General features: G+C 44.3%; 2 protein-coding genes across 6 annotated transcripts; one reads left to right on the forward strand and one right to left on the reverse strand.

Annotated features, from left to right (window-relative positions):
- Positions 1-1,365: 1,365 nt before the first annotated feature.
- Positions 1,366-15,514, forward strand: LOC106047378 (uncharacterized). 2 transcript variants are annotated; one of them, XM_048047389.2, is made up of 19 exons: positions 1,366-1,808; positions 1,904-1,962; positions 2,095-2,187; positions 3,800-3,927; positions 5,364-5,510; positions 6,407-6,478; positions 7,449-7,616; positions 7,710-7,806; positions 8,693-8,910; positions 9,942-10,095; positions 11,036-11,244; positions 12,492-12,609; positions 13,416-13,621; positions 14,246-14,363; positions 14,444-14,610; positions 14,735-14,835; positions 14,918-15,039; positions 15,138-15,188; positions 15,285-15,514. In XM_048047389.2, exons 1-19 carry the CDS (start codon positions 1,780-1,782, stop codon positions 15,512-15,514), a joined length of 2,487 nt encoding a protein of 828 aa, XP_047903346.2. In that variant the 5' UTR covers positions 1,366-1,779. The 2 variants fall into 2 exon arrangements, with proteins under 2 accessions (XP_047903346.2, XP_066851091.1); XM_066994990.1 differs by having other exon boundaries at positions 1,366-1,962.
- On the reverse strand, positions 2,590-24,502 carry TTC32 (tetratricopeptide repeat domain 32). Of its 4 annotated transcripts, XR_010830653.1 has the most exons (5): positions 24,144-24,502; positions 23,890-24,053; positions 23,034-23,132; positions 9,546-22,925; positions 2,590-6,557 (listed from the first exon to the last, which is right to left on the reverse strand). XR_010830653.1 is itself a non-coding variant. In XM_048047400.2 (4 exons), exons 1-4 carry the CDS (start codon positions 24,269-24,271, stop codon positions 22,798-22,800), a joined length of 516 nt encoding a protein of 171 aa, XP_047903357.1. In that variant the 5' UTR covers positions 24,272-24,502; the 3' UTR covers positions 22,480-22,797. The 4 variants fall into 4 exon arrangements, 3 of the variants coding, with proteins under 3 accessions (XP_047903357.1, XP_066851094.1, XP_047903358.1); XM_048047400.2 differs by lacking the exon at positions 2,590-6,557 and having other exon boundaries at positions 22,480-22,925; positions 23,890-24,050; XM_066994993.1 differs by lacking the exons at positions 2,590-6,557; positions 23,034-23,132 and having other exon boundaries at positions 22,480-22,925; positions 24,144-24,385.
- Between the last annotated feature and the right edge of the window lie 114 nt (positions 24,503-24,616).

Consider the following 24,616-nt stretch of genomic DNA (forward strand, 5'->3'; position numbering starts at 1 on the left):
CGCAACTGCTATATCACATCCAAAGTCGTGTCTGCCATATTTAGAGCCATGAGTAATGCCAGAAACAAAGTAATCATGGTGGTCTGAGTTGTACAAGGTTGTACATGGAAATTCATCTCCCCACTGCTTGTACAAGGAGTGCATGCTAGTTGCTGTTGTGTACCTGTCCTGACGGCTGGCTGTTCATTAATAAATTGCAATCACGCTGTTTCAAACATGGCTCCCTCAGACCTTGACTCCCAGTATCTCGGAGAGATGCTACATGGCTCTTGGAAGTGGCTTATCAGAATTGGAACGGCTTGCTGTCCAAATACACTGAAGTTTTCACTCAAAAATCAAAATCTCATTGTTACACCACACTCATCACTGTGGTATCTGAGCACCGCCATTTCCAGCCGAATTCCAGCCACAGCTGGATTCAATGAAGAGTCACTCCGAGTCCGGGGACACAGAGTTACCGCAGCCGAGGATCATGCGGCGAGTTCTGTGTGGGCTCATAAGAAGTTTGTTGCAGAAGTTGGACCTCAGCTCCTGCCGAATGGGAAAGGGTCTTGTGACCAACAGACAAGAATTGGGAGATTTCTCAAGCCCCGGGGCTGTGCTCCAGAGCACTTATATAAGTGTGCCGTCGGTCCCCACTGTATAAAGTGAGCGTGCCTATTGCAGGATGGTTTTATGGGTTCTGCCATTGCTGCAGAGGTCTTCTGAGCAAGGGGGACCGAGGAGAAAATGAGACAGACTGCACTATGTCTGTGAGTGGACGTGCTCACTGGCTTTTGTTGACCCCAAAGCAGTGTGGGGGGTCAATCTTGTTTCTACTGCCTGGCTCTGCTCACACATCAGTGGTTGGGTAACACCCCAAAATAGGGACCAAAGGAGATTGAACTCTGGGTTCCAGTGGATGAAATGTCATCCTGAATGTCCTGTACCTCTCACTCCACCTTACCTCGTCAGTGCCACACAAGGTGTGCTTGTGGCTCACCAGGCCTCTCAGCCTTTCTGTTCCCCTGGGGCACTGCCAGTCACAGGCCGCAGCTCCCACCAGCTGCAATGGCTTCCTCTTCCCAGGCAGCACGTTGGGCCATGTACAGACCTGCACATGGTCTGACCGATCCAGTGATATTGGAGCACTTCTAAAAACAAGATGCTTTCACCAAAACACCCTCCAATAATCAAACAAATCAAAGGGCGAGCTAACTGGATCCATAAAAGTGAAATGTGTAGCTGCCAAAGAACTGCTGTTATCTCTGGCATGGCTGGGTCATTGGGACATGTTACAGAAACAAAAATGTGTTTCCTGTATAGACCCAATTAAAATACCTCCGGGGAAATGTTTCATGTGCACTTGAGACCTGAAGCCAAAGCTACCCCACTGGCTTACAGGGAATGAGATTGCTTCCCAGGGGCTGATGGAAAGTTCGGAGCACCCCTGCTGCACTCAGTAAAATCAGGCTCAGCAGCTGCTTCTGACCTTGCAAATACCTGGCAGGAGGGTGTTCTGCCCTCCCAGGGGCTGAGCGAGAGGGACGCTGCCTCCCACTGCCGAGAGCTCAGATAACGTTGGAGGGCACTGCAGGACTCAGCCCAGGCTTCCCATGCGACCAAAGCCACTGGCCTCTCCTGATCCACACGTGGGGCCTGGAGAAGAAAGAGCAAATTCTCCATTGTGAAAGGTCAGCTGTACATTTCCTCCTGAGTCTGACTGAGTTCCACAGCTGGGTGAGCTTTACTTCAAAGTCGGGAGGACTTCACTGCCCATGCACAGGTCCCTGGGGACAGATGGAGTCTGTGGCTTACTCGCTATGCAGGTAACGAGACCTCGGTTGCTGCTTCTTTCATTTTCCATCCTGATCTTTTTTCTTCTTTGTTCACCCCATCATCCATACGTGTGTTTATGCTGCAGGATCTGGATTCTTTTCTTACTGTTCTGGCTGGGACAAGGAAGGCAGATGGCTCCCCCAGGTTGGTGAAACGTGATAAAAGTATACTGGGAGAGGCAAGGATGAGAACTTGTTATTTTGCTTGTAATGAGACGTGCCTCTTCGCTGCCCTACAGTCCCACTGGCTTATGTGCTCTGTATGTGCTCTCGCCAGGTTTTGTACAGAGCAGTTGCCACTCCAGGATTTTTTGGATGAAACTGAATAAACTCTTGCTCCAGGGAAAGTTCTTCCAGCTGGAAATCAATGGTGAGTCACAAGTGTCTGCCCCGAGCACCATGAAGGTTGGGGAATCACCTACATGACCACCATGAAGGTTGGGGAATCACCTACATGACCACGGTGTGTGTGATCTGGATGCTGTTATCTACATGATAATTGGTCACTTACCCCAAAGAACCAGCAGAACATCTTTGCTGCCTACATCCAGACTCTCGCAGCTCAGTTTGGCCAGTATCCCTACCGATGAGCAAAGCTTGTGTCTACAGCCACAGTCCCCTTTGCTTCTTATGTCTAATGTGCCAGGGGAGAGGAGAAAGGATGGTCTTGTAAGGAAGGGCTGACATTTGGCTTTCATTGTACCAAAAACAACACTCTGGAGGCTGGTTAATACCCACAGAATACACTCTCAATGAGTGCTGAACAAGTTGCTTCAGCAATTAAAGGACTTTTTATTTTTTCTTTTTTTATTTAACATCACAATAGTAGCAAAATGCCCTATATCAGATTGAACAAAGGGTCTCCATTTTGCTGAGAAAAACAAAAACCTATTTAACCAAAATGAAAAACAGCAAATGTTCACATCAAATTGAACAAAGTATGTGATTTGACCCCAAAACAGATTTCTTTCTGTTGAGATCAGTCCACTTTTTTCTGGGTTTCATTTTTTTTTTTTAATTGATTTGGAGGCAGAACTGAAAAGTCAAGTACAGCAAGGGTGTGGAGAGAAGTGATAGCTTTTATGAGAGCAACTGATATTGCTGGAAAAAGCAGACAAGCCTTCAGGCACAAAAAGGTTGTTTGTTTCTTCCAGCTCTATCAGTTGGTCTCATAAAAGCTATTCTCTCTTCTTCCAAAATTCCTCTCACTTATCTGCTTAGTCTATCCTGGCTGCAAGAATACATCTACTGAAACAGCAGTTATTAGTACTGTTCGACATATAAAGATGACAGATAAATCTTGAAATTACAAAGGCAGCTAGTTAAACCCTATCTGTTTGTACAGATTCTTGTGTCTAACCCAAGACCAAAATAGCTCCTTAATCAGAAGAGCAGATAATTAACAGAATATGATGTTATTAATTCTACCAGCACCAAGAGCTGAGCACAGCCATCTCCCAATGTGCCTGTTACTTGGCTCCCCCATAGGCCTAACAGCACATAGCACCCTGCCAAGATGAGCAAACCTGACCAATTTGTGGAATTGCCCGTCCAAAATTAATCCTTTGATCAGAGTGAGCAGCAGATTACCACAACTTGAAGATTTTTAGAAATGGATGGCCCATAATTCTTTTTTTAGAGAGTAAAATCATGGGAGGAGACACATGTGATGCCTCGGAGGAACTCTCTGTAACAGTACTTCGAGGTGGCTGTGGCACAAGCTCCTGGACACAGTGAAATGGGCATTAAAGTGAACGTGATGTGGGTGAGCTTGAGACATGCCAGACTATCACATGCACTCTAACACATACCAGCACAGGTTCGCCAGCTCCTTAACAACACGTGTTGTTGGAGAACACCTAACCCAGCTGGACCTCTTTTCTGATGAGAGCAAGGTGAGGAGGCCTCAGTACTGCTCTGCACACCGACTTGCCCCAAGCTGTCCATCCCACACACCGTTCCTCAATGCCCTGTTTCTGCAGATCCTTATGCCGGCCCCGTTCTGCTGGATGAGAAACTGGCATCTCGCTGTGGCTATGTCCTGTCAGAAGATGTGTGGGGCAACCCCGTCTTCCGTGCGTCAGTGCTTGGCTGCCACGTGGTCAATGAGGTAAGACCTAGAAATGGCCCCAAATCCACATCGGATGGTACAGCTCCTCCAACAAGGCCAGACTGAGATATTAGATGGCAGTCCAATGGCATGCTTTGAGAACCCAAGAAACAGTGAACTTGAGTTAGCGTCGATGGTGTGTAGAAACGAATAGGCAATGGCTCTTCGGTATGTGGTTTGTTCAGTGTGACTGATATGGGATTTCCTCTCTCCATGAAATGACACTTAGCCTAATGCTGCTGACTAGCTGCCAGCTCTCAAGCATATCCTTATTGCTGCTGCTTTGCCAGAGAGTTTCTTGAAAGCCTCTCTGGAAAGAAGTAGGCATCTGCTTGAAAAAGCAACATTTGCAGTGTGATTCTGGCAGATCTTTTCCTGGCTTAATTTGTGTGGTAATGTTCCTGTTAACACATGCCTAGGAACGTAGATCACACACATCTATTAGACCCAAATTTGCCTCATGTAACTTTAGCCATCTGAAAGATAATGTCTAGTCTAAACTGGTTGTTTATGCTTCCACAATAGTCAATGGAGAGAAACAGGCATCTACCGGAAGGTGATTCACTCCTTCCTAAAATACGTGTAAAAGTTTAGCCTGGATTTCTAATTTCTAAATGTTAGTTGAGATGAAATGAACCTAGAAACAGAACATATCAGAGCAGAACCTTCATCTGTTGTCCATGTTTAGTCTGGTTGATCCTGGAAGCCCCACAGAAAAAAAAAAAAAGAAAAAAAAAAAGGTGAAGCTGTATGGGCAAATCTTATGCTGACATGAACCTGGGGGAGTACACAGTGTTGTGCAATGACCAGACCAGACATTTCTCTGGAAAAGTTTTGCCTTTGCTTTTCTGTAAATAAAAACACTTCTATGTCAGATAGGAGCACAGTCCATGGCTTCACATTTGGCTCCTGTAGAGTTGAAGGACCAAGAGGAGCTCTTAATGGAACCAGTCAAGATGGACACTAAACAGCATTTGTAAGACAGATCTGAACTACCTACATCAAACCAAAGACTCTGGTCCTATGCCTCCATGAAGAGGCACACAGCAGTCATGAACGGGAAAAACATGTAACACATAGTGAGGAAGGTCAGATAATGGTATCTTCCCCTGGTTATCTGCACCTTAATACCGTGGCAAGAACATTGCAGAGATTTGACCTGAGACAAAGGCTCTAAGTACTGAGACAATGTCTCTGGCTCAGAAAGCCCCTGTGCATAAACCACTTAAGACAGGCTCATATTTTGGAGGAACTTTCACAACAACTTTGTTCTCATCCTTGTAAACATGCCCTCAGTGCTCCTCCAACCACTTCATCCTCCTCCAAACCCTCTTGGAAACAGGACACTGGGCTGGATGGTCCTGTGCAGCTGCTCCTGGCTGTGTATGAGCTGGACCTTCCACAGGATCTGCTGAATCTCCTATTTTCCTTCCCAGGCAGATGAGCTGTTTTCACTGACTGTGAACATCAAGGTCTCCTCATTTGCAAGCATGAGGGCAGCTGTGACCTACACCTACCCTATGTACTGCTCTTACTCCTCCTGGGCTCCAAGAGAAATTGTGTGTGAAGAAAACTACATGGAGGTAAAAGTTTTCCCACTGAAGGCTAAGCTCCATCTAAGCTCCCCGCCAAGCACAGCAACCTCCACAAACTCCCATCAGAAGCTGTTTTTACACCGTGTACTATGTGTGCATGCAGCTATTCAGCACGGAGTGCAACTGTAGATGTTTGTTAATAGTATACATACCTGTCACGGGTATTTTGCATGCAGTGAAATTCAGTTAAGTGTACAGATGCTGTAAGTCAAGCCACTGCAAGCAAATCAGCAGACAGGCAGACCAGCAGCCAAGCTGTTTAGCTCAGGAGACTACCTCTATGTTATGAAGTTCTGCAGCACTCACAAGAGTGTTATCCTTCTATTTGAAATAATAAAACCTGGAGCTGGCAGAGCTGCAACCCTGCAGCATCAGACAACTCAGAGGAGTGAGATAGAACCTGCCTCCCACTGGGTGGTACTAGTTGCATGCTCAACCTGCTGCCTGTAGATATGGAGATCCTACATTTTAGGGTATCTAACCTGCATGGGAAGAGGGAACCAGTTCTGTTAAAGCAGATATCCTGCTTCCCTATACCTTCTGTAGAGATACCTGAATGCCCCTGAAAGTCTCCAGAGCATGATCTAGTCTACAGCTTCCCAGATATGAAACAGGACCTTTGATTTACCCCATCAAACACAAAGACATTCCCTCTTCTGTACATGCACTGCTACAGATGCCATGGCTTTAACCTCCAGTGTAAGGTCACAGAACTCACCGCAGTGAAGAACCTGTTTGGAAACACTTTAATTACTTCCAGTGAATGCAACTTGCTAAATCCCAACAGACGCTGGAGAAGAAAGGAAAGACATCTCTCTGCTCCCCGTGCCTGTAATAAAGCTGAAGATTTGTCTGTTCCCAAACAATCTCATCTGTGTTTCCAGGTGTCCGTGAAGACTGATGTCCCTGCAGTTTCAAATGACTACACCGTCGCATGGATGTCAGCCCTTCCAGAGGTATGAAGGAGAGTCTTTCCTAGCAGCTCCCAGCCTTCTTGCTAACCTCATGAGTCATTCTTGGGGAATAGCTCCATCTCTGTCATAAAAGGGATACAGAAAAGTTGTCATCGAGTACTGAAAAACCTCTCCAGTTTTCTTAGAGCTCTAGACTGCAGAAAGGCATTTAGGTGGGAGAGTAGAGCCATATGCTTCTTATGTTGGTGGAAGCTGAGTACAAAACCAGCAAAGGTAGGTGGTTCTTCTCACAATGGGTAGTGAATCTGTCAAATGTCTTGTCAAAAATGTGGCTGCTAAAATCTTGCATGGTCCCAAGGTTAGTCTGGAAAAGTTCACAGAAGAGAAATCCATGCAAAATACAAAGAAGCTACAGATCACTTAGGAGTCTCTGAGCTGAACATTATTTGAGGCTAGAGGGGAAATACATATGCTTAGGGAAAATGCATATGCTTGTCCTATTTTTCTCATGTCTTTCCCATGTTTAGTCTCATGTTATGTTTCTTCTTATGCCCATTTTTCCTTTTGGTTATCCACTCATATAGTTATCATTTGAGAAGAAGACTGTTCTAGACCTGTACAGACATTTCTCTCATCTTATCTTTGACACAGTATGGCTCCATATCATAAAAGGTGGTCAGTCATTTGGCCACTGGACTGTTCCAGAAATTGACGGACACAATCATTTTATTAACTGTATAGGTGTTTTGTCCAAGGGGATTTGATCAAGACCACCAATCTAAGTTTCTTCCAGGGCAATTATAAGGCTATCTCTAAAAAAGCTATAAAAAGCTATAGGATTCCTGAGGTTTTTTTTATATATTAATGGTGTTTCTTGCCTGGGTGGACTATTAGTGTCCAGTGCGACTCCACCTACTATAGATCCTAGTAGGAAAACAGATGTTACAACATCACAGCTTTTTCAGGGTTTTTGGTAGTCTTTGGTCTGATGCAGCTCATCTCTCTCTTGCAGACTCAAAATGTTGCATACCAGCTATGGCAACTGATGTTTGTTTCTCCATCAGGGAGAAAGAGAATAATGGTAAGCGATGCAGCAAAACTGGGCTACAGCTTCAATAACACGCTGTACCGCGTGTACCTTCGTGCGCCCTACCACAGCAATGAGTCTGACATCAGCATGGTAAGTTGCTGTTCTCAATTGGACACAAAACTGTGCTGCTTCCACTACCTCCCTAGAACATCAGTTCTCCTTTTTTTTTCTGCATCCCAAAAGGTCAGTGGTGTAAATATGAACTTGGTCACTTCCACTTCCATGTACAGGCAGCGGTGGCTGCTTATGCTGATTGACACGACTGTCTCCTGTCCTCTTGGTAAGGACTTCTTCCTTGTTCATCAAAAATAACTACCTATTCCTACCAGGAGCTAGTAGGAAACACAGTCTCCCCATTTCCCTGTGACCTACTCTGTAAGAGTTTTACAAGCTGCTCTCCAAGCAGCACGAGCTAACAGCCCATGTCTTTAGTGCCAGACAAACATGTTCCTTGCTGTGACACTACATTACTTGTGTTCATGGTGCAGTTGTGCCTTTCTGTGCTTTCTCAAACCCCCAAGTTACATGCAGGGAACTGGAGACAGGTAACACTGCTGCAGAAGGGCCAGGGAGCTTCCCCTGGTCTAACCCCACCGCCTTGGCTCTCTACTGTCACATAACTCAATCCAGGGGTGCAGCTCTGTATCCTTGGGATTCACCTAGTCCTCTTCTGTGGAGATGTGGAGCTAGCCTGGCTTTTTGCAGAAAAAAAAAAAAAAATCTCAGATCAATTTGAACAATTAATTTCATCAATTAATTTGATCAATTGATGAGGAAGGAGGAGGTCATAAGCTGTCACAATCTTGAAACCGATATTTCAAGGAAAAAATTCCAAATAAGTGGCTCCATGTCTCATTCCTTTGCCAACAAGGCAAAATTCCTAGGACCAGAAAGACAATACAATAGGTAAGGGGGAGCACAGCTGTCAGTACTTCTGAATATATTAATTACTCGTGTGAAACTGGTGATTCAAGCCTACTTTGAGTGTCAGGGTTCCTGTGAGAGAACAGCCGTTAGTTGGTTAATACCCTACACGGTGTTTCATTAGTGAAAGCTGTAGAGGTACCGTGGTGGAAAGGAGTCAGGGAAAGAACCATTGCAGAGTGAATTCATGGGGAACTCCAACTGCCCGGGGGCCTTCTGGGACTGTCTGTCTAACTCAACAGATGGTACCAGTTTCACTGATACTATGCTAACATGGACTGTGCCGAGTGTTATCCCAACATTAGTGCTTCAAGAATCCACCTTTTTGTCAAAAAACATTGTAATGGGAGTCGATGGCCAAGTCATAGTAAACCCAGAGGAGAACAACTACTTACTGGAGCACAACAAGACACACATTGGAATAACTATCCCTATTGGAGCAGAAGGAGGCAAACTAAAGGTTAGTATGAACCTGTTTCTGACTAACATATTTTAAGGGATGCAGCATGGAATGTGTCTCCAAACAATGTTCAAAATAGTGATTAATGTTTAAAATTCTTAAATACGAGAAATATCAGAAGACCTAAATGCTCCCTTCTCTGTATCTCAAAAGCACTTATGCAGAAATTAAGTATCTTTGATTACAAAACATGCTAGATGCAAGAGACTGTTTTGTTTTGTTTCTTGATAATCTATACTAACTACATTAATAAGTTAGGAGGGAAGGGATTCCTGGGCACCGCTGATCAATCATGCATGCTCTTACATTATGAAACAGGTCCTGGCATACATCTGGCCTGGGTCAATGAGCAACTTCCCAGACAATTTCCATGCAGACAATATGAGTTAGTAAGGGACAGGGTTTACTTCCAGAATATAGTTTGGGCACAGCCACCTGCTTTCGACACAGTATAATCTACGTCAATCTATATTTTACAAGCACAGGGACAATGTCCAAGGAAATGTTCAAGTAGAAGGGAGCTGTCAGGATTCATGGAAGGTTCTTTACCAGTTACAGTTACGAAAGTGACACTGATGTGACTTTGACTTGTCCCCTTCAGAAGTTCACTTTTTGGTACACCAGTGGGCACTTACATCACCGTGTGTGCAGTAACACCAGACACACACAGTCTGAAGAACGGCTGGAAGCACTGACAAACTTTCCAGGTGAACTGAGACAGAATGAGAGACGTGACTGGTAGCCCAGCGACTGCAAAAAAACACATGCAAATACGGTTACTTACTAAACTTACTGAGGACCTCCCAAACCCAACACCTCCTTACTGAAAATCTCAGCAGTATCTGAGATTTTACATGGACCAGACAAATGGATCAGGCAGAGAAACAAACAAGCTCCCCACCTAGCAAAATCCATCCCAAATTGTCCTAAAATACCATTTGCTCTTTCTAGTGTACGAATTTTAACCTTATTCATTTGTTCCTCCATCGAGACACTGAGTTTTAAAGCTTAACACAAATTTTACCTCCTAGAGCTCTGTATCTTGTGGTGTATATGGAATCATTTACAGTATTGATTTGTTCTTGGAGCACACATGGACAGATGCAGACTGGCAAACCACTAAGTATACCGTCATCAAATCCATCACTACCCCTTTCATGCCACAAATACCAACTGTTATCAACAGTAAGTCATTCTTCTCATTGACTTTTCCCAGTCTCTTCCTTGTGCTGCAATATACCCTGGTCCATTTGACCTCTGCCATACACCTTCATTCACCAAAATGTTCTCAACTCTCACTTCCAATTTTCTAGCCAAAGTCAAGTTTCAAGGTATTATAAAACAAAACAAATGTTTAGCATGAATGGATGTGCTATTTATTACCTGTCTTTATGAGATAAAATTAAAATTATGAGTTGCTGATAAGAACAGGAACATTTCTGTCACTCTAGCCACCATATTTTTCCAGTGAGCACTGAGACCTAGAATAAAGATGCTGCATTATGCAGTTATCACACTGTCTAAGGACGGTGTCAATCGATGGCATTTTCTCCCCAAACCACAGAATCACAGAATCATCTAGGTTGGAAGAGGCCTCCAAGATCACCGAGTCCAACCTCTGACCAACTTGCATTTGTTATCTGGGAGCATACTGAAATCACTGTGCCAAACAGTTGTGCAGTAATATTTTTTGTTTGTTTTCTTTTAATGATGTTTTCCAATGCATTAAGATACTAGTCATCTTTGGAGCTATCTGGATAAATGATACAGAAGAAAAAAAAATGGATCCTCTTAGCATATGTTATCATAGTTTTCTCACATTTTATGTGGCTGAACTAGATTCTAGATTTCATTAAAATCACTGCACATCATAGTGTACCTCTAGAAAGTTACTGAACCCACTTTCTCTGAAGTTGTATGTATTTGTTGTTAATCTCCTGCAGCTTGAAGCAATTCTCGTGTACTCAGAGTATTTCAGATCTGACTAGAACACAAACAGTCATTAATCAGAGCCATTAAAGAGATGGCTGTTGGCGAAGTTTCCTGGAACATGAATGGGAGGCCACCCCAATTGCCTTAGTTACTTGATCCACATGAGCAGTAATTTGATGTTCTCTCCCTACAGATACTCTGCCAGAGGAAAGGATATTTAATATTGCATTTGGACACTTTCTTCCTGATGTCTCCCTGGTGTCAATCACAATAGGAAATGTGCCATTTACCCTCAGAGAAGCACAGCACCGTGGGTATAAGATTTATGAAACTTCTTTTTCGAATGGAACGAAAGGATTTATCCTGGAAGTCTCTTTTGATGATCCATATGTTCTAAAGGAGGTAAGATACAGCAGGCCACTTGAGCAGCTGAGTGGAGGAGGTAGAGTAGTCCCTTTTCAGAACATGTGCCTGGCTTTTATTAACCAACAACTGTTCCTCAATCATAAAGGTGTCAATTAGTCTGAACTCATCTTAATTAAGATTAGAGGTTTGTATGTCCCCACCTTGCTCTCGCTAGGCCTCTAGGAGAATTGCAGCATCCAGTGTGATAAGATAGTATGAAGTATGACTTCCTTTAGTCTCTGTCAGCATGGCTAATTTTCAAGAGCAACGCCCAGCAGGAAGAGGTTTGTCAAATCTCTGTTAAATGTTGTCCCTTGAAACAGAAGAGCCTTGTAAAAATAAATCAGTTACTTCAATCCTGCAAACAGCAGTTACCATCATCCAGTAATTCCTGAACCTACTGTTTATGCAGAGCCATTTGACCACTGGCACGGGCCAGGCACCTCTCAAGCAGGTACAGGCCGACTCAGGTTATTCTGAACATATTTTGCTAAGCTTCAGACCCTTTTCAATCTAAATATTTGTAAAAAGTATAAACTCGTGGAGGAAATTCAGCCTCTCATTTTAGCAGGAGGGTGCTTAACTGCAAGTCCTCTAACCTCTGTTTCAACTAAATCACACAGAGCTTCAATGCTATTTTCTGTTACAAGGAACAACACTGTGAACACACAGGATCAGGACTTGCACAAATAATTTTCAGACAGCAGTCAAACCACAATTAAATTGCATTAAGGATCAAAGCAAGCCAAAAATATTCAGCAAAGCTAAGTATTTCTTTCAGGTTACATACCAAGTTTTGCTTTGAGAGCACTTTTACTGAAGTAAATAAGGATACTGAGAGATGTCTTGTAGCATCTCCTCATACCTTCTGTCTTACTGATTACTCCTTCTTCTGGGTTCAGACCACACTCTGAGCAAATAAGAATAAAGATATGGATCCAGACCTCCCTCTTCGGGCTCTTTCACCAGCGGACTACAGAGGAAACAACACCGTGTTCACTTCTGCCTCCATTTTCTGAACAGGCACTACATTCTCCACATTTATGTTTTGCCAAAAGAGCTGTTGAATCCAGTCCAGCTTTCTGAGTAGTTTTAGGCCAACTGAAGCGATGTTTTTGGAGACAGAGTTATTTGCTAGGGAGCAGAGGGTGCTGGAATAATTATTTAGTGCTGCTCAGGATATACATTCCTGTCTGTGCTGGAATCCTTTGCTACTGCAGCCTTACATTTTCTCTCTCTTTCAGTATGTGAACAGAAATGAAACAAAATATACCCTCCTTGTTAACTACACCCTAAGTGTGGGTCCGGAGATGGTGCTCTATTACCATTCTGCAGAGGTGGAATGTGTGATTGCTGATATTGGTAAGCTTTGCCCCGATATTAACTGTTTTGCATCAACCGCATGGATCAGATTTTCATTGAATTCAGTGAGAATGGAGTTAGGCAGAGGATGAGAGCTTTTGGGAAAACCCCACCCTTCGATAGTTCATTATTGGTAACATAGCCAACTTGCTGCTTTTCTGATGGCAGCTCTTCTGCATACTGGCAAGACAGTCTGCCCTCGAGACACTGAGAGCAATAAAAACTAGTGTGTAAAAGAAGTTGGCTAGCAAACTCAGTGAACAAGATGCCTCATAACTTGAACATATATCTACTGGCAAAACTTTCAGACATTGCTACGAGTTTCAGTTTGTCCTCAAATGCAATTCTGCCTCCGCGTCCAGGGCAAAACTCAACTGACTCAAATCACTGTGAACTCCAAAGACAGCATTTCTATAAAGAGAAAATTAGCTGCTAAGAGCTGCACTTAACAGGTTATTGAAACTGGCACGAGGTCCAGTTGGTATTTCCTCAAAGTTCTTAGATTTTGGATGCCACGAAGGTGACAGAGACTGCTCACTGTCCTGTTTTTATCTTGGAAGTAGCTGTGGGTTCAACCCAAAGGAGGCTGACAAAAAAAAAAAAAATTACATGTGTAGTTCAGCTTGCATTACAGAAACAAGGAGCTAACTTGGAAGCAAGCTGACAGGCCACAGAGCACAGGCGGTGCCAGTACACGCATAGCGGCACTGCTGTGGTGCCAGTGCAACATTTACCCATGATGGAAACCCATGCCTGAGCCAAACTCTCACTCATTGCTAACTCCTCATCCCACCTTCTTGCCACAGAAATACCAGAAGCAACTGGCTACTGCGATGAAGAAAACCTGTACCTAGCCATTCCCGTTTTTGGCCTGCACCAGTACTGGAACCTGTATCTTGGTGCCAAGCTTCTGAACCGGCACACGGCGCTCACAAATGGGTACCTTGCAGCTAGCAACTCTACCCACCTGGTCCTGCAAATACCTCTCTTTGCTGTGGGAGTTACCTATGAGGTACATGAACTGCATAACAGCCTTCTTTAAAGCATATAGGACTATGCTTATAAAGGCACAGCCCTGCAGTCAGTTTGTAGTGCTGCAGTATTACGTGTGCTGGAAAACCTCTAGAGGGAATGACTCTAAGCCAGTGCAAGAAGGACAAGACGTAACAGACACAGACCCTTCTGGTAATGTCATATATTATGTAATCTGCAGTGCTGAGTTGTCTCTAAAAGATACGCACCAAGTCTTCAACAACGAATTCCTCTGTATTTTTAGTAAGATGAGGCAAAATGTCCCAAACTGAGCCAGAAACAGTATTTCAATATAGCTTTTATGAAAGAAACTCTTTTAAAGGAACGTTTTGTAGAAATGTTAAATTACAGCAGGGAAAATTGATGTGGTAATAAATATCTGAAGCATTCTACAATAATCAGCCAGAATTTATCTCTCTGTGACAGTAACCAATTAATTTGTACCAGAAAACTCCTGTTCCCGTGCTGCATGAGGTTTGAGTCATTACATTGACTTAACTCTCGTGACTTGTTGGTGTTCAAGTGGCACAAGCTGAAGAGCAGAATTTTGTACATATTGATCATGTGCCTTAACAGGAGATCTCTTCCAACCCCTCCTTCACAGGAAGTGTCCTTTCAGAAAATTAAAGCAAGGTTCGATGTTGCCCTAAGGAAAGTGAGAACTATGGAGACCTTGCAGATATTCTCCGTTAGCTGCAATTTTAATTCCTCGGCATTTATAAGTAAGTTGTACAAAGGATCAATCAACAAAAAGATCGTAAGTCTTCCCATGAGTTTATAACCAACTCTCTGATTTCCTCAGTATGCCACCCAGATGGTACTATAATGATATCTGCCCAAATGAAGACAGTTCCTGCCATTGATATGAGTAAAACCAAACTAAGGGATAGCTCATGCAAGCCTAAAGAGTATAACAAAGGACATGCCTTCTTCATGTTCCACGTCACCACCTGTGGCACTTCAGTAAGGGTAAGCCCACGGTCAGAGCAAATACATCTGCTGGAAGTCTCTGTCTCTCCTGCATTTCCTCTTTTGTTGCCCTGCCCCAGCTCCTGAGAAGATTCAGTTTTTAATGAGCTTCCCATATGCACAGTTTGAAGGTGATCACATTGTTTACGAAAATGAAATCTCTTATGAGAAAGAGACTCTTCCAGGCCAGAGCCAGCCGAAAATCACAAGAGATCCAGACTACAGGTAGGATCAGCTACTGCTCACTGACAACGCTTACTTTGGTGCTGGAAGGTGAACACAAAAATTACCCTTTTTCCAATTATAGATTAACAGTCTCGTGCTACTACCGAGCAAAAGAGACAGTGATGCTAGGTGCCTTCGTTAGTGAGCCATCCACATCGCGTCCCTTTGGCTCCGGTACAATGGTGCCAAGATCAAATACTGCAGGTAGGCAATTCTCTTCCTTCATTTCAAGACTCCTGTGACTCTTTCAGTTGTAAGCTGCCTCCTACTAAGGAACCTCACTGACATTTCCTTTTCTGCAGTATACAGAAGGATAAGAAAAGCCCTGAATGTAGTTTCAAGAGTGTCCAAAAGTAAGTGTCTTTCAAATAAAATCATAAAATTTCCAAACATGCTTTGATTTAAATAAAATTTTAACCAACAACAAAATGCCGTGATGTTTTCTCGAGATGAATCTTTCATGGATTTCTATGAGCCCAACGAGGCAATACTCAAGCGACCCGTGGAGTCTGTGTTTCTCGAGGTGGAGCTGAAAGATGAGAGCCCTAACGCTGAGTTATACCTGGATAACTGCTGGGTGACAGGGTCTCTGGACTTCAACAGCGCCCCAAGATGGAACATCACCGTGGATGGGCAAGTAGTTATTGAACATCCTATATGTTTATCAGAGAAACACTGATTTCTTCTAGAACTTTTGTTCTGTTCTCTCAAATAGGTGTAAGATTAACAGCAGTGAGTATGTTGCGGAGTTCTGCTCAGTAGCTGCTAGCCCCAGAGTGAGACATCCTTCTCATTTTAAAAGGCTAGCAGTGAGGACCCTGGCACGTCAACTGGGACAGGTAAGATTAACTGAAAGGCTCACCCAGCATTTATGGACCCTACCCTGTATACTTCTTAAACTCACTTAAAAAAAACAGCCAATGTAAACACCTCACAGACTTAAGACCTAGCCAGCGTCCAGCCCAAGTAGCCTGTCTGGTGTGCAGCTTTAATTTAGTTCTCTTCTCAGATCTACTCTGTAATACGATTTCAGTGACTTGAAAGCGGACTGGCTGGAGGAAACAAAATGAAATTTTGGTATATAAACATGATTTTATATGGTGTTTCTGACTTTTTATAGGGGCATATTCATAGCACTTCAACTCAAAATGTCTAGAACAGAAAAGTCAACTTATGCACCATAGCATCCTCATGAAGTTCAGCTCTGTTGTCTCCCATCTGCCCAGCCACTCAGCCATGTCTTCAGACACCAGCCCAGTGGGCAGGGAAACAAAGGCATGTGGGTCCGGCCTTACATTTTTGAGGTTCTGTCTTCCTTTAACAGGTCTGAGAAGAGCAAAGAAAACCCATAAAAGTTACCTGAGGGTGCTCTGCTCTTGGTGCACCCGGTTGAGTCAATTCTAGCACACGTACTGATACAAGCCATGGCAGTACCCCTGCCCAGGCAGCTTAAGCAACCACGATTTTTTGACTTGGCCTTTCATAAGCAGTTCAACTTGTGAACTTGCTAGAAATGAATATGATGCAATTCTGGCATGTGCTACTTCCTAAATGGGCAGCTGCATCTAGCACGAGATTGAGTTTCTGTCTAGCTTTGATACACAGCCTCGCTGCAGCTTGTGAGGTTTTCGCTTCTCCTGTCTCAGCCTCTCAATTACCAAACTGCCTGAGGGCTTCTTTGACACCAAAGTCGAAATTCAAGGCAGGTCCAGCTAGAATGTGCCATATGCAAGCATTCAGCCAGGCCTGAGTCTAATCAGCTGCAACTTCTGCAAAAGGGAACAAAAGACAAAACTTTGCTCTGCAAAGGGGGATTTGATATGGACCAAGTGGTACTCTCCTTCTTCTCAGGTGTATGTGCACTGTTTGGTGGCAGTCTGCTCTCCTGGCAGCCCCTGCAGAGGACAGTGCAGCCCAAGCAAGGAGAGGAACGGTAAGTGCTCAGGAGAAGAGGAGCCACTGCAAAGTACTGGCCAGATGTCTTTAAGAGATTTAGGACCCCTGGTTTTGGCATCTAAAATGCCTTGAAAGCAGACCTGGTAACGTTACCTTTAGCTCTTACTTTAATACATTAACACTTAAAGTGCAACTTTTACGTGTTCTTGAAAAACTACAGATACACCATGTGTCATTCTCGTCCTTTCCAGATCACCGTTCAGCCAGCCTCCAGGGTTACGTACTTGCTGGACCAGTCCAGATTGTCGATCCAGACCTAAGATGAAGGACATAAACTGAGTTTGGTAAGAACTCCAGGCACCGTGAATTCACCTAGACAGGTCACCATGCTTTGTGGCACAACCGATACATAGCCTGTCCTTTGAGACCTTAGGTTCTGGGACAGTCTCCATTTTGATCTCCCATCTTCTCCATTTTGATCTCTTATCTTTTCAAAAGCATTTAGGGGCAGAGGCAAGAACTAGGGAACAGGCAGGGTTTGCAGTCTCCTGGTCTAAGCTTGACCGCTAGGAGAGGGAAGGAGGAGAGCTACCTGCCAAGTCAAACACAGGTGGTATGGCTCTGGAGAAGGTGCCAGCAGTGGAGCAGTGCAAGCTGGAGTTGGGCTATAGAAGGCAGTCTTGGAAACTTGGAAGGTGTTATTTCATCGGGTTTTCAACTGGACTGCCCCCAGCAGTCATCACGATTCAGCTGAAAGAAAATGGATCCAAAAGTTTAGAAACAAACACAAATTGCTGTCATATCCCAAATTCTTTCCAAGGGTCCAAATCCCCCAGCCTGTTAGGGTTTATCCTTGTAGCTTCATCCGTCTTTCGAGGACCAGAGCTATTCAGCTGTGTACTCCAGCCTCACTCCTCTCTTCACCGTCTGTGTCCCCAACAGCACCTGAAGGCTCTGCTGTGCTGGCTGCTTTATAAATGTGCAGCTAGACATAGGAATTACCTCTTACAGTGATCACTAGGATTATCTTGCTTGAAGTGAAAAGTCCAGACTGTGGGACTCAAGACAGCTCTACAACACTGGAAAGTGCGAGGTCTGCCAACAGGATTAGCCGATGTTGTAACCTGTTGCCTTTCTGAAGTGGCTACACAAGAAAACTTGCCAGAAAATAACCCAAAGCTTCAAAATAACACTTCTTGTTTCTTCCAGCTGTTGAAATACGGACTTGCAGATCACTAAAATTATTCCAATCCTGATTATGGCTGCTTCTTGTAATACTTCATAAAGTGACTGCCAATCCCCCCATATGAATGTAAAGTGCAAATCTGAAAAGTCAAATAAAAATACATACAAAGCAATGTAAGCGCAGAACATCTCCTTGCTAGCCTGCAACAGCAACCATCTGGTGTACTAACACTGGCTCCAAAATGTCAAGCAATCTGCTACTTAGGGCCTCTTCCACATGCAACACAATGTCATACTCGTACATTTTTTCTCCATTGGTGCAGAATTTTTATTAAAACATTGCATTGACCTGAGCTTCTTGGAAACCTGTTAGTTCTCTGCTTTCTTCTCACCTGCCCGTGTTTGGAAAAAGCCTAACTCTACAAAATGGGAGAAGACAGATGCCCTAACATCAGTAAAATGAACAATTCACCTGATATATATTTTTGTGTGTGTTCACAGAAAACATCTTGTTTAAGAGAATAAAAATTAGAGGGGTTACTTTCCAGAGGTGAAGGGCAAACCAGATACATGACCACCTGTAAATCACTCTTGGGATGTGCCTATGCCAACTGAAGGTGTGACTGCAGCGTCTGTCAGTGTCCAGCAGCATTGAAGACGGGGCAATTGCACCCATGCTAATTCAGGCTAACGCCCCACATGTGTGCTGTGTCCGGTGGGTTTGCACAGCTCGTGCAGCCTGAGTTTAGATTGCACAGACTGATTAGTTCCCAAAATCTGCAGTCATGCCTGTGATTGCTGAATACATGTAGTCTTAAAGCTGTATGTACTGAAGGACTAAGTGTTGCTGAGAGGAGCCGGGCGGTGCTGAGCTCCCAGGACCCGACACAGCAGCCCGATGCCCTCCTCTCCGCTGTATGAGCAGTGCGCTCTGCTGTCCGGAGCCAGCACTGCACAGCCCAGCAAGCGCACCGCTCCCGCTTGTTTTCCAAGGAAACGCTTTCCCCGGTTTTGGTGCTAACAGTAACACACCCACTGCTTTCTGTTAACCTAAAAAGCGTTTTGAAACCTGTAAACTGGGATGAAGGCTAAATACTGATGACTAAATCCAAACTCTCCTTTTCCCAGTCCTCACGGGACACTGTCGTATTTGACACAGATGCGTATCCGGTCGCTGTTGCATCACTGAAGTTCACTCACTTTGCATCTTGCAGAGATTTCCCAAAAACTCCTCTGCAGCAAGTGGAATATCCCAGATCTTTCCCTGTCGCCCTGGGAAGCCAGGAAGGGGTCCAGCAGGGTTCCCTACCCGCCCACCCACCACCTGACAGATGGGGAGACAATTCCCTCCTGGCAGGTTGGGAGGTGAGGCACACCTGCACTGCCATTTCCACAAGCATTTCAGGCTCCCACATTCTCGCAGATCGGCCAGAGAAATTCCATGTGCTTGGCTGCCTCCTCCTAGCTTGGTTGCTCTTCTTAGCGTACAAACTCTTTTACAGTCAGAGTGCATCTTTCCCACACTAGGATTTAGTCACGCTATTGCACGGCGCATTGTTTTACGCCTAGGTTATCCCGAGCTCACTCCCTCTCCTCAGGCACTGAAGATGGACCTTCGGCATCTAACTCCTAGTTGCTGGTTTTCAAGCCTATGGACTTGAACTATTTCCTGAGCTAAGCCCTCAAAAACTATTTTTTCACGCCATTCTGGTTGAGCAAGCTTTCATTATTCAACTAGTGTGGAGAAAAGGCATTAGGGAGGTGCGAAACACGTTAAATGTGCAGTAACACGCACACAGGAGCAACAACACAAGCCTGGAAAGCAATGATTAGTTTTTCTCATAGGAAAAAATTGCAGCCCTCACTGTAACAGCCAAGATTTTCAGCTTTTTAATGCTGACTTACCTCTGCTGTCCACGCAGAGGTAAAGCACGTGAAAAACGAAATGTATTTCTTGCCCCTTGACAACCTAGCCCCTTCCCCTCAACGTGCCACCACTTCCCTTTCATAATGACTCTCCTTTTCTCCATGCTGCACCTCACAAGCTAACCGTATCTGAAACGCTTCTCAGACTGTTTTGTGCCCTGCTTTTGGCCTGTTAGCCTGGGCTGTGGTCATCTTTTCCTACTTGTCTGCAGAAGCAAGGGAAAGGCCTTGCACCACTACAAAACAGGCAAGATTTGTGACTCCTCCAGTGTAGCACGAGAAGGAAAAATAGGGTGCTAGGAAAAAGCACAGGATGATGATGCTATTCTTTCCCACATTCTCCAAGCAAGTAAGATCTTAGAGGCTGTTCCAGGTGCTGAAGGAAAAAAACAGTCTGTAACACATCAAGGAAACCAAGTCATTTTTTTAAGCTTAGAGATAACTTCTCACCCAGTGATTTGCTATTTGTTGCTAAATTAATCTCAACCATGAGGAAGAAACTAAATGAAGGGGCTGCCAGTGAAGGCTGTGTAAAGGAAAGAGATGATGCTTTGGGAGAGTGGGTTTATAGGTAGGAAACCTTGCACAAGTGGCTGCGAATTATTCATGTCTGAAACATCTCTGGCCAGAGTGAAGAGCCAGTCAATATAAATAAGCAGCAGCTTCCTGCTGGACCTACCAGTACTGTGCCACAGCCGTGACTCACGATCACTTCGCAAGGGTGATGGAGTGGGCAGCCAGGAGTGACCCAGACACTACAGAGGTTTGCAATTTTCAAGCAGGCAGCCCCTAAAGCCTGGTGAAGGTGTAAAGCCGCAGTACCTCTGTATTGTGAAGCATCCAAAGCACACAGCCCACACTTCTTTTACAAGCTTTCTCTCAATTTCATATGGAACATTATATAAAAAAAAAATTTACAGCTCTCCATTAGACTTTTAATTCTTAAAATATTATGAACAAGAAACTTCGCAGGTCAAGGAGAGTCACTAAACACATCAAGTTTTCTGGTATTGATAATGTTTTGTGATACCCCTTCAGCTGTCCTGAGCAACAGACCACCACACAGGACTATTTAATAATTTTGGAATGAAAACCCTGATTAACCTTAAATGTGAAGGAAAGACAGTGAGCCAAGTGCATGCCTATGAAGGGGAAAATGTGTGTGAGAATCTTTGTGGCTGAAACCACCTTGAAAGAATTCCAAGTTATGCCAAAATGTACCACAACAGTTCATCCTTTAACCAGACAAATGAGGAAAACTGTGGAGAATCTGCTACATAATTGCTCCCAGTTCAGTGAAATATTTCTGTGACAATAGTGGATAAATTAGAAGTAATTGAGCAACATTCACAAAGAAACACAAGGTAGGAAGTATAAGGGATACTACTACTAGCATCCTTGATTTGTTTTCCAAAATATGTATTTGCTGTTAATTTTCTGATTTTTATCTGTATCCTCAGCGTACTGTGCAGAACCACATGTGACCTCTCTCAGAGAAAAACTTCAAGGATCATATTCAACTGTCTATGTTGTGTTTTAAGTTCATTTTCATGGTCAGGTACATCAAGAACAGGTTTAGTTCTCAAGCACACCTTCTCACCATCAAACAAGAGCTGGTATGGTTTTGGTTTTGAGACTGAGGTGGCGTGAAAAATGCAAATCCTTAAATGTTATTTTGGAGACAGAGCATTGAGATATAACAATGGAAGATGAGCACGTACCTCGTATACCTGGAGAAATCCAAAATTCATCTTTGTAAAACCTGGTCATAAATGTCTCAGAACCTACTTTCCAAATGTTTCCATCATCAACTATGCAAGCTCCTGGATCACACGTGGAGAAAGCCACCATAAGCAGCAGAGTTGTCATCAGCATCATTTGTTAAAAATATATATATATAGCCTAATGCTAACTGGGGCAATCCAAGACTATTTCTTTTATTAAAACTTTTATTTCCATGTTCCTTATAAATCATTTTTAGATTTCAGCAACCATCTTTCATCCATGTAAAAAATGAATCTTCCAGGATATTCATAGCCAGTTGAATCAGACGGCTTTCACATTGTGTATTTTGTGCCATCGGCCTTTTTAATAAAAAGGAGAAGGCCATAATTCCTGTTGTGAACAGCTCAACTGCATTCTTTACCAATAAGGTCTTTACAGATATCGAGATAAAAAGTACGTAATTGTTTTATTCATTCAGTTATTAATTTCTGACTGTTCAATACCTTTACAATGGGATTACAAAAAACAGGTACGTCCTGTTCATACCTGTTTAGGTACTCCTTAAACTACCTCTAGGAGTCAATGAATTTAAAAAGGATAGAATTCTTGTACCGTATTCCTCATGTAAGGTACAGCTGCTGTCACCTAAAAAGGTCTCTTTGTAAAGATTTTTTTTCTTAATGCAGGAACACTCTGAAGTGAAAAGAAAATAATTTACCATTGCATTTCAAGGATAACACCTTGTAATTAACAACTGCACACTTTTAGCTTAAATCGAACTTACATTTAAATCTGGACAAACACTAAGATCATCATTATTAAATCACAGTGTCTTTCACAAATGCCAGTCTTAAGTACTTAAATGTTTTAGTTTGATTTTTCTCCATAAAGAATGTTTAAATCAATCTGTGAAAGAGTACAGAAACACAGCTTTAATGAGAGAACTACAGATTTCATTAGCTGTTACTGACCTTCCAACAGCTTTTTATGAACAGCTTCTGTACAAATTGACAAGTATCTCGCATGGATCTAAAATTAGGCCTTTCTTCAACACTGACAATATAAAAATATATTTATATTTTGCAATTATAATACATTTTTAACTTATTTACCCAAGAATGAGGTTTCTTCAGTAGGGTATAACAGACGTAAGTGTTCTTGTTTCATCCATCAATGACAAAAAATCACATCAGTGTTCAGTAAAACATTTTCACACCATTAGCTGCATTTTCAATAACCTCGCTTTTGTTTTTCTTCTTTGTCAAGAATAGCCTGTTTTAGACTTAGTGCAGCATCTTCAAACTGAGGGTTTAACTCTAAAACTTTCCTGAAATCTTTTATGGCCTCATCAAAGCATCCTGTCCCAAAGAAAAGAAAAAAGAATTACCTTTCTGTTAACTACTCACTCATAAAACAAAACAGAAGAAGGGCTCTTAATGCTTTCGCTAACAATGCATCAACCGTACCTAATGGATGCACTACATTTGGATGTTCCAGCGGTCCAAGCAGGAGCCAAAGGTCTTCAGAGCAAAAGCCCAAGTGCCTATTTCTCAACCTAAAATGGGCTTAAGGATTAATTTAGGCAGTTTATTCCAAGAGAAAGAGCCACAAGGCCCACGCTCAGGCAGCTAATAGCCAGGCTGTGTTAATACTGGAACACTGGCACACTGCTTCCCAGCCAAGGCCAGGCTCCATCCTCCCTGAGTTCCCTCTGGTCCTGAAGTTTCTAGATCCTGACCATGCAATGGCCAGGCTCCAACAAAAAAGACAGGGGTGTAAATTTTCTTACAGCATATTTAAAATTGAGGGGCATCAATTCCCCCCAATGACAGCTGACTGACAGCCCTCTGCAAATTGAGAAGGGTGCACTCGCTATGATTGTACCAACTCAAGGTATGTTTTAGGTTTAATAGAAATGTTTGGAATTGACTGGCTAATGACCACTAATGCAGGTTTTCCAAAAAATTAAACTAAAACCGCATCTTTCTCTGATGGTTCCCTGAATAGTGTAACTTTAGATGATGCAAAAACTATGTGTGAGCATACAGAGGGGAATTCCAGCTAACACTCCCTGCTATGACTGGAGAGAAAGCAGGTGCCTCTGCACCCCTCCTGGTGTGCCACCCGTCCCCAGACGGTGCCAGGAGCTGCCTGTAAAACGGAGGGATGCACTTTGAACAGCCTTCGGAGAACCTGGCCAGCCACAAGCCAGCACTGTCCGCACCCTGTTCCCTCCCGCAGCCCGTGCCAGGGCCGAGCCGCGCTCTCGGGGCCGTGTCGCCCTGCCCCGCCCCGGGTCAGCCCGGCCGGGTTATGCCGTACCCAGGCGGTAGAGCACCAGGCCCCTGTTGTAGTAGGGCACCTCGAAGCCGGGCTGGCTCTCGATGGCGGCCGCGTAGTCCTCCATGGCGGCGGCGAACTCCACCCGCAGGTACTTGATGTGCCCGCGGTTGTTGAAGGCGGTGGCGAGGTCTCGGCTGGCGCTGCTCGGGGGGGGAGAGAGGCAGAGAAGCCGTGAGGCGCATGGCGTGTGTCGTGTGTCCCCCCCCCAAAAAAGAGAAACCCACCCCCATTACCCCTGAGGGGCAGCCCGGGCGCAGCAGGCGATGTAGCGGCCGTACAGCTCCTCGGCCGCCGCCAGCTGCTGCGCCGCCAGCTCCGTGTGCGCCGCCGCCAGCAGCGCCGCCGCCGCCTCCCGCTGCATGGCCGAGGGGCCGCGGGGCCCGAGGCCGCCTCCGGGGCTGCCGGGGCCGGCCGGGAGCCGAGCGGCGCTGAGGGGGGACGGAGGGAGGGAAGGGGAGGGCCGGGGATGGCGGCCCCGCGGCGCTGAGGGGAGGAGGAGCCCGGCCGGCAGCCGGCGGAAGGAGCCGCGCCCGCGTCAGCTGTGGAGGAGGCCCTCAGGGCCAGCGAGAGACAACCCCAGATATCAGAATATAAAAATATTTAATAAAGCGTATTCTAAATACAAAATAGGGTTTATTCTTACGTAGTGTGATGTTAACCAAAAACGTTTTCCCTCAGGTCGAGCGAAAAACGATACCAGAATAGA

The sequence above is a fragment of the Anser cygnoides genome, chromosome 3 (genome assembly GCF_040182565.1).
Source record: "Anser cygnoides isolate HZ-2024a breed goose chromosome 3, Taihu_goose_T2T_genome, whole genome shotgun sequence".
NCBI classification, from domain to species: domain Eukaryota; kingdom Metazoa; phylum Chordata; class Aves; order Anseriformes; family Anatidae; genus Anser; species Anser cygnoides.

Coding starts and splice junctions, on each gene's coding strand:
- TTC32 (XM_048047400.2), bottom strand. CDS start 24,271: ATGCAGCGGGAGGCGGCGGCGGCGCTGCTGGCGGCGGCGCACACGGAG. Junction 23,133..23,889: donor CCTGGTGCTCTACCGCCTGG/GTACGGCATAAC, acceptor TTAATCCTTAAG/CCCATTTTAGGTTGAGAAAT. Junction 22,926..23,033: donor AAATGTAGTGCATCCATTAG/GTACGGTTGATG, acceptor TCTTTGGGACAG/GATGCTTTGATGAGGCCATA.
- LOC106047378 (XM_066994990.1), top strand. CDS start 1,758: ATGCACAGGTCCCTGGGGACAGATGGAGTCTGTGGCTTACTCGCTATG. Junction 12,610..13,415: donor ATGTGTGATTGCTGATATTG/GTAAGCTTTGCC, acceptor TTCTTGCCACAG/AAATACCAGAAGCAACTGGC. Junction 14,836..14,917: donor ACAAGAGATCCAGACTACAG/GTAGGATCAGCT, acceptor TTCCAATTATAG/ATTAACAGTCTCGTGCTACT.